The sequence below is a fragment of the Salmo salar genome, chromosome ssa24 (genome assembly GCF_905237065.1).
Source record: "Salmo salar chromosome ssa24, Ssal_v3.1, whole genome shotgun sequence".
Taxonomy (NCBI): domain Eukaryota; kingdom Metazoa; phylum Chordata; class Actinopteri; order Salmoniformes; family Salmonidae; genus Salmo; species Salmo salar.
In genome coordinates this window covers 30,798,282-30,816,521 of record NC_059465.1, presented here as the reverse complement: position 1 = coordinate 30,816,521, position 18,240 = coordinate 30,798,282, and the positions used below count along the sequence as shown (strand labels likewise).

Here is an 18,240-nt window from a genome sequence, read left to right as displayed (position 1 = left end):
AGATATGATTGACTATAATGACCTCATCCTTGATAATAGTTTTCTTATGTTTGTTGATACTTATAAAGCTTTTGACACTGTAGAACATGAGTTTATGTTCAAAGCAATAACTTTTTTGGGGTCTGGTGATTTCTTTTTTTTAACGCAGTCCCAACTTTATATAGTGGTTGTGCTAGCTCTGTGAAATTAGCTCACGGGACATCCCAACGATTTGATTTTGGCCATGGCATTAGGTAGGGCTGCCCAATTAGTCCATTTGTATTTTTATTGGCTACTCAAATTATGGCTCTTCATATCAAGAAAGGGAGTTTTCAAGATATTTCAGCACTTGGTAAGGAATTTAAATGATGTCATCTGGCTGATGATACCACCATATTTTTGAAAGACAGGAATGATGTTTCCTGTATTGACGACTTCCTTGGTTTCAGGTTTGAAAATTAATATCAATAAATCAGTCTTATTTCCACTCAAGGACTGTGTTTTACAGGAAGTATATGGTATCCCAATTAAAAACAAGATACACCGTGCTTCTTTGAGATATCAGCTGATGTAAGAAGAGCTTTATAAATAAATGTGATTTGATTTGACAGACAGTGACACATTCAATATCGCCTTGCACACTCTTGCGTGCATCTATCTGATCTAGGGTGTAATCATTAGTCCAAACAGTTGCAAAATGTAGTTTCTATTGGACAATTTCAGATAGGTCTATCCCGGTTTTGTTTGCTTCCGTTTAAGAAACGTTTTTCAACATGAATACACCCCTGATCAGGTCCTGACTGTTCTGCCGCCCTAGGCGAGACAAAACAATTGCTGACCCCCGCAAAACTAGAATAGTCCCAGCTAACTAACGGTACGCTTTAAATTCAATGAAAACTTTCTGACATAATTAGACACGTATAATATTTATGGGGTCAAATTGGGGTCATGATAGGGGCTGCACCAAATGTTTGATATATTATAATATATGATTATGCATATGTTGTATTAATAGAAGGGGAAGGGTTATAAGACCCCTCCCCCACTATATTTATAGGGTCCTAGACTACAGATTAACAATAAATATATATTCATTATAAGGTTTTAAAATTGTTCCACAGTCTTTTCTAAGTCTCTGCCTCTTATAAAGAAATGGTCTGAGATGTGTGTGATTATTGCATGGGTTCTGTGAGAAAGCACTTCAAAGATAAACATAGAGCCCTGCAGGGGAGTAGAAGAGATAAGATGCTAGTCAGACATACCTCTATAAATCAACTTGGGGGAGTGGACATTTACTGCTGAGGCCTTAGAAAACACTGAAACTATTGTATCTCTCTTGCAAGTTTGTATAGCTGTGTATGCATGGGCTTGGTCGGATGAGTAGCAGGTGATGACGTATGCAGTAACATCACTAGGGCTGGACTTCGGGCTTAATAAAATAACTTGGGACTTTTCCTATGGGGCAGAACTCATTAGAGACATCAGTTGTATATGTGATGTTTGATCTTTGACTGTCTACAGCTGTATTTTGATTAAAATTGTTATGATTTATAAGTGCACATTGAGTGTTCCTTATTTATTAAGTAAATAAAACGGAGCACAGAAAAACGGAACCAACAATATCTGGCAATGATCTCACTGCTTCCACCGGGCATTCCACTGTTTTCAAAACTCTATTAACTTCTTCCGTGGCAACTACACCGTTTCTTCCCCACCATTGTCATCAGAAGACTCCACAATGTCTGGTTCAATTAAAATGTTTTTGCCTAAATCAGGAATTTCCTCATGGTTCGATTCATTTTCAGAATCAGAGAGTCGGAAAATTATCCAGAAAGTAGTCCATCACAACTTCTTCCCACTGAGCTTTGTCAATAGCACTATATCACATCCGGCCGTGATTGGGAGTCCCATAGGGGGGCGCACAATTGCCCCAGCGTCGTCCGGGTTTGGCTGGCATTGTAAATAAGAATTTGTTCTTAACTGACTTGCCTAGTTAAATAAAGGTAAAATAAATAAATACAAATTCTGGTGACATGATGCTTGACTGCCGTTTTACAAATAAAAATATTCTCGCTCTTATCCATAATAATCTCATAATGTACAGTAGCCTACCAGCACTGTATCTGTGAGCTGTTGGCTAGAGTATATGTGCCAAGGCCAGCGTAGGCACATTTGCTATTTAATGCAACCGTTTTTGTGACAAAACTATCTGTAGAGTTGAAAATGCGATGGAAATACATTGAACTTTAGATTTTTATTCGGTATGTGAAAACTTAAGCGATAAAGTACATTTTGTGTGCACTGTCATCCTGCAATGACTTATCTGCAACAAGTCAGTTTGGTGGAAACGTACCACTGGTAGGAATGCGCATATTTACTTTATGCAGATTCTTATTGTTCTCCTTTTTCGTGATATCCAATTGGTAGCGTCCTCCGAAAACCTCCCATGGTGCACAGCTTCTTGACACACTGCTCGCTTAACCTGGAAGCCAGCCGCACCAATGTGTTGGAGGGAAGAAACACTGTACAACTGGAGACTGTGTTTTAACCCGGACGACTCTGGGCCAATTGTGCGCCGCGGGTCTCCCGGTCGCGGCCAAGAATCGAACCCGGATCTGTAGTGACGTCTCAAGCACTGCGATGCAGAGCCTTAGACCGCTGATGTTTTGGTCTTCCATGGCGACATCACCATGCGGTAAATTAGATAATAGACCAGGGGTAGGTAACCATGGTATGGAGTGTGCAGGCACTTAATGTTTTTTATTTAACCGACCTGGAAGACCAGGTGTGTTGAATTTAGTCAATCGCTGAACTGATCAATTAGCTCAGTTTGTCTGGTGTGGTGCCTAGTTAGATCAAAATTCTGTATGGTACATACCCCTGGAATAGACCCATAAGAAGAGTTCCAAACCTCTCTGCCAACAACATCTAATTTTCATTTTAGATTTCTTTTTGACCATTTTAATTGAAATCACAGTAAGGTACTTTAAATTGTTACCCAGAAATCATTTGATGATGGCATAAAAAATGGCTACATTGGACCTTTTAACCATTTCTTCATGTGGAATTATGAAGACCACAACACTTGAAATAAAAAAGAATGTATAACAACAACAAAGTTGCATTCATTGTAAAGAGTTAGTCCGGGATTCTATCCATAGCACAGCGCACTGGACAGTCGAAAATGCAGTTTTGATCTGACATATACAGCATTTACCGAACATTGCCTTTAAAAGCCATAGTCTACAATCTGCGATCTGATTAAATCCCGACCAGAATTAACAAAAATCTACGCTCTGTGTATTGAATATTGTGTTTTATAGCCAATCATGATGAATATAACGTTTTATAAAATACTAGTCACACATACACAATTTTGCCGAAGCAGTATTTTCAATCCCTTAGTGGCAGAAAGAGAAAGAAAAATGCAAACCATGAATTTATTTGTCACTGGAAATCTCATTTTAATCTAGTCTAGTCCTGCTGTAGAAAACGGTGAGCTCTGGTGCGGAGTTGCTAGGTGCTCACTCAGCGTTGAGCTGGGTCAGAGTGTTCAGTAAGCCTCTCCAGTGTTCCTCCCAGCACTGCACCTCCGTCCTCTGGACCTGGCTCTCCTGCACGGCCCGGGCCAGCTCCTCCCTGTACCGCTGCTCATAGCACTGTGGGCCCCAAACCAAACACACACATTACAACATCCTATTTAATTGAACATTCTAATATGTCATTCTATGTATTATATCTAGCCTCTGTGTGTGTCTGCTCACATGTCTAAGGTTAATGCCTTGGCCTCCTACCTGGTACATAGATTCACAGGCCTCCACTGCTCTCAGGTGGCCTAAGGTGGTCTTTGCAGTGGTGATGGAGGCTGTTTTGTTGCATGGTTGCTCCACTGGACCATCAGTACTGGATCCAAAGTAAGAGATTCCTGGCCACGTTCTACCACATAAAATGTCATATATGGTTACGTTTCCAGGACTGTATTAATCATATTTATTTAAAGAGGTGCACAATATGAACATATTACTGCAGTCTTTACTGTACCATCATATTGTGCTTTTCACTGCGTTTACCTGCTGCCTCGCTGTATTTGATGTGCACTTTGCTTCTCCTCTAGCGGAATACCAGCTTGTTTTCGGCGAATTAGAGTGGTGACATTTTCACTCTTCATTTCAGCTTCTACAATTCCAGATCAGATTAAACATAAGGCTGTTATTTAGACTTTTAAATCAACAAGGCATGCGAGGATGGATGGAGACTTACGGCCAACTTGGACCTCATCTACGGTCAGGAGGTTGTCCATCTGGAACAGCAGGTTCTCTGTCAGAGAGGTGAGTGATCTCACAAACTCCTCCCCATGTTTCCTCACACATGCCTGAAATCCACAAAATGATGTGCATCCATGAGACTCACAGCCACCGAATTGCCAACTCCCTACTGCTGATAAGGTGAAAACAGATGTGGATATGGTCAGTGCTTACTTGTAGCTCTTGCAGAGTGTTCATGATGGCATTGGTCAGCTCTCTTTGTCTCTCCTCTTCAGCACGATTCAAGGTCTCCAGCTCTTTCTCACAAGCAGGATGGCTCAGACGCACACTCAGCTTGTCACTGTGCTTTTTCTTGAAAGGACAAGTTAGACATGAATGCCTTTCCACACCAGGAGATTCACTAGCATGACTACCCCACCCCCAGTTGGAATATATTTTATAATGCATCTTTCCTCCTTTGAGATAATTACAGATTTCTGAGTGAATAGATTTAAAGGTGGCTCTATTCAATCCGCGCTGAAGGTCCGCTTTATAGCGCGATTGATAGTTAAAGACAATGTTCCCGCGGTCGCAGAGACTGAATTCACTGTAAATACTGCATATGTCGGCTCAATCGGAAATTGCCTTTAAATTTTAAACACAGACCTTTGGCGATATGGATTGAATCCAGCCCATGGTTTCCACTCTTTTGCTTTCACTAATCTTCCCTTGTCAGATCAGAGATTTCCTCAAGGAAAGACATTTAAACAAGGCGACAGTACCTTTCTCCCCTCGCTCTCATGCAGAGTGATGCCTAGCTGTTGACGGATGTTGTCCGTGTCTTGGCTCAGGCTCCCCAGGTGTTGTTCTCCCAGGTTAGAGATGAGCACCCCTGGCACCTTGGAAAGACCCTCCTCAATGTCTTTCAGCTGCTGTCGGAATTCTGTCCAAAGTCAGGGAACACGTGACAGGATGGAGAGGAAGGGGGAGAAAATGTGCCTCAACTGTACCCAATCGATGGAAATGCAAAAGTCCATGCTAACCTTGCAGACAGTTGTTGTGGTAGTCCTGAGTTTGGCCCTGGTAGACGAGCAGCCTTTTGTTAATCTCCTCAGCACATTGTTCAAACGTCTCCTGGAGGTACTGAGGCCTTGTGATAGGCCGGCGTTCCTTCTTCTTATAGAACTCCTGATCGCCACACACAATTAAATTAGTGTTACTGGCAATTAACATTAGGAAGATTGTGATAATTGGGAATATTAGACTTTACTATAAATAACATAGGATCAAATGACACATGGCAATATTGGGTTTAACTGCAGATTATAACGAATGAGCTGTTACCTCAGCAACCAGGAGAAGAATATCATTGGTCTTCCAAAGAATGCTGGTTATCAAACTTTTGAAAGTAGTTCTGAAAGAATGACAGATTTAAAGAGAATTTAAATCAGTATTGATCTGCAAAGCATTGATCTCAGTAAGGCATGCTGCTGTGCTATTAAGGACTACTCACACGCCATGTGTCTCTGGTTTGGGACCAAACACCTGGAATCTCTTGTCAAAGCGAGTGGGTTTAGAAAACCTCTTCACACTATAAAATAAATAGATGAGAGTGCTTAGGTCTCCATGTAAACTGACCAGCAATACTAAGCTATACAGTAACTCTACTGTTACTACAAGTGATTTCTGCATGATTGTGCTCCATTGATAATGACACAGAAAAGGTTCCCTCTGACCTTTGTGCACTGACAGATTCGGCAGAATCCCCTGACCTCTGCCCAATAGGAGACGACAACCTGACTACAAAGAGCACAGAGGGACAAAACATTACATTTTACTGGAATCAGCATGACTTTTGCATTTGTTCTTGGCTAGCCTTGGAGCCAGACAGACCACATAGTACGTTAGTATAGCTAAGTACAAACAGCAATATTGCTCAGAGTCTGGGCACCAGGCTAGGTCTTATTTGCTAGATTTAATTCCATCCTTCCTCTGAAGTATGTGACATCATTGTAAGCCAACATGGCTGGTACCTGTGACTGCTGCTGAGACCCTCTCTGTCGACTCTGAATTGGCTTCCTGGGTGACTTTAGGCTTGCTTAGCCTGAGGAATCATCAGAGTATGTCAGTTCTCCTCTTCACTGCATTTCTCATGTAAAAGATCAGTCATTAAATTGGCCTATTTGGACTTAATACTCGTCTTTGACCAGGGAGTTCTGACAGCCGCATTCCTAAATTAATACTGTCTGTATGAACATGATTCTCTATGGCCTTATAAACAGAGTTACCGATTATATTATTAGAGGCTGTGTGAGCTTCTCTCTGACCTCAGCAGTCCCCTGATGACCCCCACGGCCACATCATCCATGAAGGACACCCCCATGCGGCTGGGCTGGAGCAGACCGTCTATGGCAGGGCTTGCTGACTTGCGGGACTTGGGGCGTGCTGCTACAGCGAAGGCCCCCTGGAGAGGGCATTCAGGCATCAGTACTGCCATGGAAGGGTTCTGCACACAAAACACACTGCAGTAAACCCTAGCTGGACCTCAGCCATGGTCAATGCAACAATAAAAACTATGGATCAACAACAACATTGTAAAATCCGCTACATTCCATTTCTCATATAACAATGTGCTTTTGGGTAAGCTGTCTTTATGTATGTTTATATAGAAGACTTTATATCCATTGCAACACACTTACCAAAAAGCATTCAAGATAATGGCATCGTGCCCTCAATTCCTCTATTATAGACCACGTAAAAGTGAAAACATCATCTGTTGTCACTGTCTACAAGAGGGAAATTGAATGAACATATATTAGGACAATTAGTACAAATATGCTGTTATTGATGCGAAAAAATAATGTGCGATGCTCTGTCTAGTAGTCTTTTACAAGAGAAAAATATAAATCAATCAGCACACATTTGGATTGAGTTTAGTACCTTTTCTGGACTGCTTCTGGCACAAGTATCTACCATACTTTTTAACTCTGTCAGGAGGCTGTTGATTTTCTTATTTTGCATGTTGCTCTTTGTTGCCTGTAAAATAGAAGCAGACACATTTTGACCTGTGGGTGTATGTTAAGATATGAGTAATGGCAAGAGAGGGATGCAAGACGGTAAACGAGAGATATCATGAGAGGCGGGCAGAACAGATATAATAATGTACCTCTGTTTTTATCTGAACCTGTGTATTTGTTAGCATTCCTTGGATTTTCTCCAGAAATTTCAAATCCACTGTCAAAAAGTGGAATTTCTCCTCAAATCTGTTTATCACATCCTTCGCCTAAGGGGTAAATGCAACATTGGTATGGCAAAGCTCAGCACAAATATGTAACACTGAAATAATCTGGGTCAAAACAAATGTAATGTGACTTTTCTTTGGGCTTAGTTAAAGTTCATACCAGCTCCAGACACTTGGACTCTGTCCCCTCCATATCCAGCATTATAGCCTCATCGTTGGTGTCGATACGTTTAACCATTTTCTCAATCCGTTTGTGATGCGCCTCTATCTCTTTGGGTGTGAAGTTCCCTCCATCTGAGAACAGCCTGCAGGCATAAAGGCCATCATTTACAAAATAATCCGTACTTTGACACCCTATTAAAAAAGTATAGAGGAACAACTCCTACTTAAAGGATTTGATTAACTGGACGTTGGTCTCTCTTAGGCCATCCAGCTTGGACTCCAGAGTCTGTCTGAAGTTTCTCTGTGATGCCTGAATGATGTTCATGTGGCTCTCCAAATTGGATTGCAGCGTACCACATAGCCCAACCAGCCTGAGGACAGAGATGAGCAGTGATGCATTGATAAAGAGAAAAAGAAAAAGTACAACAAAATACATAATTACTGCTCGTAAATGGATGTTCTAAACGTTTTGTTAGATAACCACAAATGTCCTTACACGTCTGACTTGGTGGCATAGGTAAAGACATCCTCCATGCTGTAAATCTGGGATCTGAAGTCCTCAGTCAGTTTGTGCTGTCGAATCTGGAGTTCGTGGAAGTCCGTTCGGCAGTTGCCAAGGGCCTGCAAGATGCCTTTACAGTGCCTATCCACACGATCTCTGTGCAGTACCAGTTCTGCTAAAGAGGGCAGACAGACAAATGTACATTAATTTACAGTAAACTACTGGGACTCTTTATTTAGAGTGGACTTTGAAGGTGAGATGGGTTAATCTTCTCACCAGCACGGACATTGTGGATGTCCACCTCGATTCTCTTAGCCCGTGGTTGGTGGAGGTGCAGTCGGAGATCCTGCTCTGACTTCAGTGCTTCCTTCTTGGCTGCCACAATATTCATCGTGTTGGTGAGAGCAGTCTGATATCTCTCTTCGAGGTGGTTGAAAAACAACAGACGTATACTACGAGGAAAGAGGGACATTGTTCAGAAAGAGGCTATCCTTCAACAGTAACTAATGACAAGTACTACAGATAAATGGTTTTATCCAGGCCTGTACTCTTTTTGTAGATCCGCAAGAAGACTTCTGGGGAACACAACCAACTCCATCTCAGATGGAATGGGATCCTGCTCCGTGTCCCATTGAGAGACAAAGCTCTGACCGTTGTACACATTGCCTTTAGAGGTGCAGAATGACTCACTGGACTGAGAGTCAAGAAACTCCCAATGGGAATCAATGTCATCCTACAGCAAGGAGAAACAATTTATATTCCATGCCTACACTGCCATGGTAAAATAAAAGTAGCAGTTTGTGTTTTTGCATGGATTTGAACCTCAGTGTCAAATTCATCAAAGGATGAATGTGCTGGATTTGGACTTTTCTGGAATCCTCCCGGACAACGTTTCCTTCCCTGTACAGTGGTCTGTCTTGTCCTCTTCACACTGGCCCTCCCACTTAAATCTATTGATCCAACATCACACAAACGTTTGCTCATACATAGGATCCTGAAGTAATGTCACAGCATTGAAATTGACTGCTGCTAAAAGACAATATCCAACTCACCAAGGTTTATGACGGGATAAAGGGAGCGAAGTTCCTCAGAGTCCTGTGGTTAAAAGATAGACCCTTAAAGTGATTAACAAATCGTCTGTACAAGGCTAATCTTTATAGTAATAGTGGCTTGCTTTACATCTTAAATCCGTACCTGACTACCGGTATATATCTCCTTGACGTTGAAGAATCGACTGACAGCGGAGCTGTAAGAGTGCAGCTCCTCCAAGACCATGGCAGGATAACTCTCCACTGTGTCCACCTCTTCTTTGTAGAAGTGCATGTATCTACGGAAATCATACCACAGCTGTAGGAAACGCCTAGTCTGCATGTGAAGTTGGGACCATGCTAGGAAAAACTCCTTCTTTAGAGAAATACTATTACATTTCTGGAAAAACAGCCAATAGTAGCCTACACAAGTTTTATTTCATCCAGGGAGTGTAGAGTCTTCTCCAGCGTGATTTTGAGTGCTTCTTCAGTGCTCTCCTGTCTCAGTCTGTCCAACATAACATCAAGATGAGCCTCCTTCTTCTGGAAAACAGACACCAGTGGGAGTTATCAGGGGGCCTTGTTCTGCTATCAGTATCCTTGGTCCTTGTGGTGGCAGGGCAGTGCTGGGGGGGGGGCTGGTGGTGGGAACTGGGAATGAGGCTCACCTGGATTTCATGCTCCTGACTGTAGCGCACCTCGTCCAGCTGGTCTTGCAGCTGCTGCTCCCTCCTCTGCAGCCCGGCACTGTGCACCTCCCACAGGTGAGATGCCCCACGTGTGAATTTGAAAAGTGACTTACTTAGCACAGCAGCTCTCTTGGCCAAAGACTCAAACGCTCTCTGGGGTAAGAGACGGAAAGTCAGGGCATTACCAACCTTTAACAGGATGAATGAAAAACACAGTTCTGTTGTTGTCTTTGTCTTTTCCCAGGACTTACATCCATGGTGGCAAGGTGCTCCTCGGTCTGGCTCTGGCATTTCCCAATCAGAGGCAGGAACTCAGCATTAACAGTATGCTGGATCTCTTCTGGAGAAACCCCATATGTAGTAATCTCTTTCTAAGTAAACCAATGGAAAGGAAAATGTGACTTTGACATGGTTACAGGGTACATTTACAGATTAGCAAATTAAATGAGAAATATTTATTATTCAAAGATAATATAATAATATTTGATTTTATAGGGGCAGATACAATTAAAACATTGACACAATGAATTATCAAGAGTCAGGTGCATTGCACCATCATGCCTTAGCTCGTGCTAATTTCCAGAATCAGTCCCAAGATGGGCTTTAAATAAGATGATCTAAAAGGTGGAAAAGAAAAACATGACCGATATGTACCTTGACTTGTTCTACCTCAGCTAGGCATTCTTGCCAGGTATTTTCATAATAAGAATGTAGCTTCCTCATTGATTCAATGTGCATACAATCTGAGGAAACATAGAAATGTAAAACACAGAACGCGCATATAAACGTGTATATAAACATAATATTAAGAAAGTATAGAACAAGGATTTGCTCACCAATTTGCTCGTTGACAGATGACAAAGACTTATACCAGTCAGTGATTAGAGTCTTTGAACATCTTGGAGGTATCATGGCACTACAAATAAACCCAGACACAATGAATCAATCATTATCGTCATATCTGTCTAATGTATCCCGAACTAAGTGTGACATACTGACTCGTCTCACAACAAGGGGAAATTGCCTGCTGACTCACGTGAGTGACTGAAGAATTTTGATGCGTCTTTCTCTAAAAGATTGCTGTGCTGCACTCATGGTGTCCAGAATAGCTTGTACGTCCTTGGGACACTGGATTGGAGGGCTTCCCATGAAATCTCTAATGCCAAAAAGTTGATAGGATTTAGAAGTTAAGCAAGAATTATAACACCACTAAATATCACAACTCAAATATAAGGAGGCAGACTTTTTTTGGTAGTCAAAGTTAAAGACAGAGAATAGCCTACTAGATGTTCCATGGAAGAGATTAATGAATTTGTTGAACACTGAAGAAACAACCTACTTGAACCTGCTGACCACACCAAGGACCTTAAAGCTCTTCCAGTCTTGCAGTTTGTCCTCCCATCTGAGTCGGTGGAATACCTCCTTCTGTAGATCATTCTCCATCAGGTTCAGGTAGAGCTTGGCCACTGCTCGTCTATTTGCTAGAATAGCCTGGTTTATCATCTGCGGAGGGAGGCGACATGAGTGTCTCCGTGCACTGCAGTTAGTGTCATTTCTACACTACCTTGATGATAATGCACCAAGAACATCCTACCATGGCTTCTCTATTGATCAGTCGGTGGATATCCGAAGGCATTACGTAGCAGATCTTTTCCAGTTTCCCTGTGTATTTTCTCAGCAATGCTGCAATCTGGACAGCAATAGAAAAATGTCAAGAACAATATCAAGTAATTTACATAGTGATAATTTATAGTACTGTTGTATAAGACTCACCATGGCTGTTCTGTCAGACTCATACTTAGCCAGGGTATCATCCAGATCCTTGATCCACTTCCTCCTAATCACTGACTCTTGTTTCACTGTATCCCAGAAGTCATGAAGTCCCTGTAAGAGAAGTTGTGACAATTCAAATTGTTGCTGTTGGTTATTTATCCTATTGATGTCATGAAACGAGAAGCCATTTAAGGCTATTCTGACCTGTAAGGTGAACTTCTCCAAATCAGAAAGATTTTCAATCCTCTGCATTTGTCTCTCCACATTGCCATCATACACTGAGAGTTGGTGCAGCACCTCTTGCCCAGTTTTCCTGAATAATGTCTCATACTCCTGCGAGCAATAAGGCATTGTGTCACTTCTAAACTACTAGAATTATAGTAATAATTATAATTACTAAGCCATTACATTGAATACCTCAAAATTGTATTGTACTAACTTACAGTAAATCACTTTTTTTTTATTATACTATGCCTATGACTGCTTCAATATATAAACTCAAACTTGACACCGTAGTGAATATGAGGTGCCTACCACACTGAGCACAGAAAGGTCCCTGTACAACTGTGCCACAGCCTCTAGGTGGTTCCTCTGCTTTTTCTCCATCAGGCGTTCAATGATGTCTGACCCTGGCTTTTCTGCCACTGCGGAGATAAGAAGGAAGGGATCAATAACCTCAGGCAAAACAAGCACAAGTCTGCATTCGCCTACCATCATTCATCACCCACCCTCTTATGTTTAAGCCTGCAAAACTTTAGTGTGCTACTTGCCAACATGGTCAGGTAGTCCACGGATCTCCTCCTCAACAAGCTGCTCCTCAGTCGTCTGGCAATGCTTGATGCCTGAGAACAGTTGGTACCTGTGGTGTCAAACAGGGTCAGACAGACTCACACACCCTTCAAAAGTACATGCATATTACAAATTGACAATACGCGATGACCCACTGGGCACACACTGGTTCAATCAATGTTGTTTCAATGTCATTTAAATGAAATTAGGCATAGCATTTACATCTGTGCCCAGTGGGGAATGTGTTCTGAGTATGTATGAAGGATGCAACTTGTATTCCACAGTGCCTGTACCTAACAGCCATTTCCTCTGAGCATTGGTGGGTTTCAGTCTGAAGACTTCTAATCTGCTGCTGCAGACCAGTGTCTGTGTCCCTACTAAGAGGAGGGTTGTCCCTTGGTAAGAATCCTTCATTAGTCTCACGTTTCCTCCGAGTATCATGTAGAGACCTTGACAGCTGAACCTGAGGATAAAATTGATGCGTGGCATTAACGTGCAACAACATAGACACTACGAAACTTTTAAAGCATTTCATATCAATAAACAACCTATAGCCTACCTGGGCGTCAAACATCTGGCGGTAGACTTTCCCACTTGGAATGACACGAGTCTCAGCCATAATGTCGAGACAGGAGTTTTGCGTAGCTTACCTAAACATGCAATGTAATCAAGCAGCTACTGTAACGTTAGCTAACGTTATTTGCTACTTCAGTAACGTTACTTTGCAAAACAGCTCAAGCGCCAAGCCTAGTCGTAGTTGAAAATATACATTGCATGACAATACATTGTTCTCTATTTTAGCTTTATAATATAGAGTTAATACTTATTTGGCTATCACGTTATTAGCTCAAGTTCGATTGAGTTTAGCTAGGATGCGAACTCACGATTCCATCTGACCCAGGCAGAGCGTCCATTCGTCGCTATGACAACAGATCCTCGAAGCTATCTCGGGTTCATTTGTAACAAGTAAACACAGAGTTTCTAAACCCAGAGACGCAACATCGAGAGACTTCCAGGGAGGCTTAAGCAGACCAGGCTGGGCTTTGGGGGTTGAGAAATCATTTACATTTACATTTAAGTCATTTAGCAGACGCTCTTATCCAGAGCGACTTACAAAATGGTGCATTCACCTTATGATATCCAGTGGAACAACCACTTTACAATAGTGCATCTAAATATTTTAAGGGGGGGGGGTTAGAAGGATTACTTTATCCTATCCTAGGTATTCCTTAAAGAGGTGGGGTTTCAGGTGTCTCCGGAAGGTGGTAATTGACTCCGCTGTCCTGGCGTCGTGAGGGAGCTTGTTCCACCATTGGGGTGCCAGAGCAGCGAACAGTTTTGACTGGGCTGAGCGGGAACTGTGCTTCCTCAGAGGTAGGGGGGCCAGCAGGCCAGTGGTGGATGAACGCAGTGCCCTTGTTTGGGTGTAGGGCCTGATCAGAGCCTGAAGGTATGGAGGTGCCGTTCCCTTCACAGCTCCGTAGGCAATCACCATGGTCTTGTAGCGGATGCGAGCTTCAACTGGAAGCCAGTGGAGAGAGCGGAGGAGCGGGGTGACGTGAGAGAACTTGGGAAGGTTGAAATCAATAAGAGATGTGAAAATTCTTCCTTAGCTGTTCATTTTCTCAAAATCTGAAGGCACATCCTAGATTCGAGACAATGTCTTAAGTAGTTGAACATGTTATTACTCCAACCTTGTGAAAGTTACAAACTGACCCGTTTTCATTTTCCTCAAAAATAATGTTATTATATTGAAGGAGTGCATTTGTTTTGAAGGCCTGCATAAGCGGAGATTGATGCGAGAGACCCGATGACGTCAATCTACGCATGCGCTTAGCTAGCCAAAGTCGCCATGACGTCCCCTACAAAAGTGATCGGGGATTTCTATTGGAGAAGCAGTTTCTTCCTATCTTCATACTGTACTGTCTTTGAAGCAACGTTTGTGAAAATCTTTAATTCCGTGCCACAAAATTCAAACCAATGATGCAAACATTGCAACCGTTTGTGTGCATAAATTCCAAACAGTTTGCGCATTTAGTGCACTAGCTTTCTCCCTCACTAGCTTTAAGCACCAGCTATCAGAGCAGCTCCCAGATCACTGCACCTGTACATAGCCCATCTATAATTTAGCCCAAACTACTACCTCTTCCCCTACTTTATTTATTTTATTTATTTTGCTCCTTTGCACCATATTATTTATATTTTAACTTTGAACTTTCTTCAAATAACAAATCTACCATTCCAGTGTTTTACTTGCTATACTTTATTTACTTTGCCACCATGGCCTTTTTTGCCTTTACCTCCCTTATCTCACATCATTTGCTCACATTGTATATAGTCTTATTTTTTTCTACTGTATCATTGATTGTATGTTGTTTTACTCCATGTGTAACTCTGTGTTTTTGTATGTTGTCGAACTGCTTTGCTTTATCTTGGCCAGGTCGCAATTGTAAATGAGAACTTGTTCTCAACTTGCCTACCTGGTTAAATAAAGGTGAAATAAAAATAAATAAAATAAAGTGTGTACCACACCTCTTCACCAAATAATTCTATACAAATTGTAGTTTAACTTACATTTTACATTGACATTTTAGTCATTTAGCAGACGCTCTCATTCAGAGCGACTTGCAGGAGCAATTAGGGTTAAATGCTTTGCTCAAGTGCACATTGACAGATTTTTCACCTAGTTGGCTCGGGGATTCGAATGAACTACCATTCATGGTCGACGGGGTCAAGTCTGACTCCTTACAGTTACTTAAAGGGGTCCCTCAGGGTTCAATAATTGGCCCACTATTGTTCTCACTTTATATAAACAACATTGGTGATGATGTCAGATATTGTAAATTCCATTTATATGCAGATGACACAGTGATGTACTCTATTGCTCCAACAGCGGACCAAGCTTTAATGCAGTTGGAGTCTGATTTTAGGATACTACAGGGGTCTCTTTTACAGCTTAAACTTGTTTTAAATGCTAAGAAAACAAATGTCATGTTTTTTTCTAGGTCTAATTTCTCAGTTAGAAACACTTTTGTAATCACTAGCTTGGATGGTACTCAAATCAAACAGGTCTCTGCATATAAATATTTAGGGGTATGGTTAGATGATAGGCTTTCTTTTAAAAAACATGTTACTGAATTGGGAAAAAAGCTCAAATTCAAGATAGGGTTCCTTTACAGAAACAGGGCTTGTCTGTCCTTTGTAAATAGAAAACAAATTGTGCAGGCTACTTTTATGTCCGTTTTAGATTATGGTGATATTATCTATATGCATGCATCGGCAAACATATTAAAACCACTGGATGCTATTTACCATTGTGCACTCAGGTTTATCACGGGTGATAGTTACAAAACTCATCACTGTATCCTATATCAACATGTGGGTTGGGCCTCTCTATCTGTGAGGCGAGAGCAACATGCTCTCTTGTTTATTTATAAAGCGCTTCTTTTAAAACTACCTCCATATACAGTGCCTTGCGAAAGTATTCGGCCCCCTTGAACTTTTCGACCTTTTGCCACATTTCAGGTTTCAAACATAAAGATATAAAACTGTAATTTTTTGTGAAGAATCAACAACAAGTGGGACACAATCATGAAGTGGAATGAAATTTATTGGATATTTCTAACTTTTTTAACAAATAAAAAACTGAAAAATTGGCCGTGCAAAATTATTCAGCCCCTTTACTTTCAGTGCAGCAAACTCTCTCCAGAAGTTCAGTGAGGATCTCTGAATGATCCAATGTTGACCTAAATGACTAATGATGATAAATAGAATCCACCTGTGTGTAATCAAGTCTCCGTATAAATGCACCTGCTCTGTGATAGTCTCAGAGGTCCGTTTAAAGCGCAGAGAGCATCATGAAGAACAAGGAACACACCAGTCAGGTCCGAGATACGGTTGTGGAGAAGTTTAAAGCCGGATTTGGATACAAAAAGATTTCCCAAGCTTTAAACATCCCAAGGAGCACTGTGCAAGCGATAATATTGAAATGGAAGGAGTATCAGACCACTGCAAATCTACGAAGACCCGGCCGTCCCTCTAAACTTTCAGCTCATACAAGGAGAAGACTGATCAGAGATGTAGCCAAGAGGCCCATGATCACTCTGGATGAACTGCAGAGATCTACAGCTGAGGTGGGAGACTCTGTCCATAGGACAACAATCAGTCGTATACTGCACAAATCTGGCCTTTATGGAAGAGTGGCAAGAAGAAAGCCATTTCTTAAAGATATCCATAAAAAGTGTTGTTTAAAGTTTGCCACTAGCCACCTGCGAGACACACCAAACATGTGGAAGAAGGTGCTCTGGTCAGATGAAACCAAAATCGAACTTTTTGGCAACAATGCAAAACGTTATGTTTGGCGTAAAAGCAACACAGCTCATCACCCTGAACACACCATCCCCACTGTCAAACATGGTGGTGGCAGCATCATGGTTTGGGCCTGCTTTTCTTCAGCAGGGGCAGGGAAGATGGTTAAAATTGATGGGAAGATGGATGGAGCCAAATACAGGACCATTCTGGAAGAAAACCTGATGGAGTCTGCAAAAGACCTGAGACTGGGACGGAGATTTGTCTTCCAACAAGACAATGATCCAAAACATAAAGCAAAATCTACAATGGAATGGTTCACAAATAAACATATCCAGGTGTTAGAATGGCCAAGTCAAAGTCCAGACCTGAATCCAATCGAGAATCTGTGGAAAGAACTGAAAACTGCTGTTCACAAACGCTCTCCATCCAACCTCACTGCGCTCGAGCTGTTTTGCAAGGAGGAATGGGCAAAAATTTCAGTCTCTCGATGTGCAAAACTGATAGAGACATACCCCAAGCGACTTACAGCTGTAATCGCAGCAAAAGGTGGTGCTACAAAGTATTAACTTAAGGGGGCTGAATAATTTTGCACGCCCAATTTTTCAGTTTTTTATTTGTTAAAAAAGTTTCAAATATTCAATAACTTTCATTCCACTTCATGATCGTGTCCCACTTGTTGTTGATTCTTCACAAAAAATTACAGTTTTATATCTTTATGTTTGAAGCCTGAAATGTGGCAAAAGGTCGAAAAGTTCAAGGGGGCCGAATACTTTCGCAAGGCACTGTATATCATCATTAATTTCCACTAGATATACAAATTTTAAAACCAGATCACAGATGTGGATTACATTAGAGACTCCTGCGGTCTCCACAGAGTTGGGTAGGACTGCCTTTAGTTCCTTTGCGCCTTATTTATGGAACAAACTGCAGATCTAACTTAAGTTAGACACTCTGGAGGATCAATATGATGTTGTCTGTGATTGTTTCTGTTGAATTGTGTCTTTGTTTTGTATGTTTGAAATATTCTTGTCTGTATGCCTAAAACTGTACATGTCAACATGTTTACACAGGGCACAGCCGTAAAAGAGATCCAGGTCTCAGTCTGTTTTCCCTGTTAAAATAAAGATTTTTAAAAAATTCGGTTCCTGGCCCAACGCTCTTAAGCGCTAGGCTATCTGCCGCACCTCTTACGTCACTAGTTACCACAGACACAAGTCATAAACCACGGCCATTTCTAAAATGTATCATCTTAAAATATGATTTTAAAACAAAACTGAATCCTAACCTTAACCACACTGCTAACCTTATGCCTAACCTTAAATTAAGAGCAAAAAGCAAATGCTAAGTTTTCTTGAATTTTTACAAAATACCTAATTTTGACTTTGTGGCTGTAGTAACTAGTGACAAACCATTCAACTTTTCTTTGCCTTTCGTACTAGCTACATTATCCACTTTCCTCTGCTTTTGCATGACAAAAAATGCACATTAAGAAGTACAAGCAAAGATATTAGAGGAAGGCTTC

At 41.4% G+C, this 18,240-nt stretch overlaps 1 protein-coding gene across 4 annotated transcripts; it reads right to left on the bottom strand.

Annotated features, from left to right (window-relative positions):
• Positions 1–3,405: 3,405 nt before the first annotated feature.
• On the bottom strand, positions 3,406–13,518 carry ccdc180 (coiled-coil domain containing 180). Of its 4 annotated transcripts, XM_014172066.2 has the most exons (38): positions 13,292–13,517; positions 12,967–13,057; positions 12,701–12,870; positions 12,389–12,477; positions 12,153–12,262; positions 11,823–11,951; positions 11,619–11,729; positions 11,440–11,535; positions 11,185–11,348; positions 10,882–11,001; positions 10,682–10,761; positions 10,500–10,588; positions 10,097–10,216; positions 9,825–9,998; positions 9,584–9,699; positions 9,323–9,455; positions 9,181–9,223; positions 8,951–9,078; positions 8,677–8,861; positions 8,405–8,580; positions 8,123–8,303; positions 7,851–7,997; positions 7,625–7,769; positions 7,390–7,506; positions 7,164–7,259; positions 6,923–7,009; positions 6,551–6,729; positions 6,257–6,327; positions 5,960–6,023; positions 5,737–5,814; positions 5,568–5,637; positions 5,267–5,411; positions 5,006–5,166; positions 4,458–4,595; positions 4,240–4,351; positions 4,050–4,155; positions 3,774–3,915; positions 3,406–3,638 (listed from the first exon to the last, which is right to left on the bottom strand). In XM_014172066.2, the coding sequence occupies exons 2-38, from the start codon at positions 13,024–13,026 to the stop codon at positions 3,504–3,506; spliced, it is 4,467 nt and encodes a 1,488-aa protein (XP_014027541.2). In that variant the 5' UTR covers positions 13,027–13,057; positions 13,292–13,517; the 3' UTR covers positions 3,406–3,503. The 4 variants fall into 4 exon arrangements, with proteins under 4 accessions (XP_014027541.2, XP_045562962.1, XP_045562961.1 ...); XM_045707006.1 differs by having other exon boundaries at positions 6,551–6,687; positions 12,967–13,518; XM_045707005.1 differs by having other exon boundaries at positions 12,967–13,517.
• Positions 13,519–18,240: the final 4,722 nt, after the last annotated feature.

Coding starts and splice junctions, on each gene's coding strand:
- ccdc180 (XM_045707005.1), bottom strand. CDS start 13,026: ATGGCTGAGACTCGTGTCATTCCAAGTGGGAAAGTCTACCGCCAGATG. Junction 11,349..11,439: donor TGATCAATAGAGAAGCCATG/GTAGGATGTTCT, acceptor CTCCCTCCGCAG/ATGATAAACCAGGCTATTCT. Junction 10,762..10,881: donor AAAATTCTTCAGTCACTCAC/GTGAGTCAGCAG, acceptor GTTTATTTGTAG/TGCCATGATACCTCCAAGAT.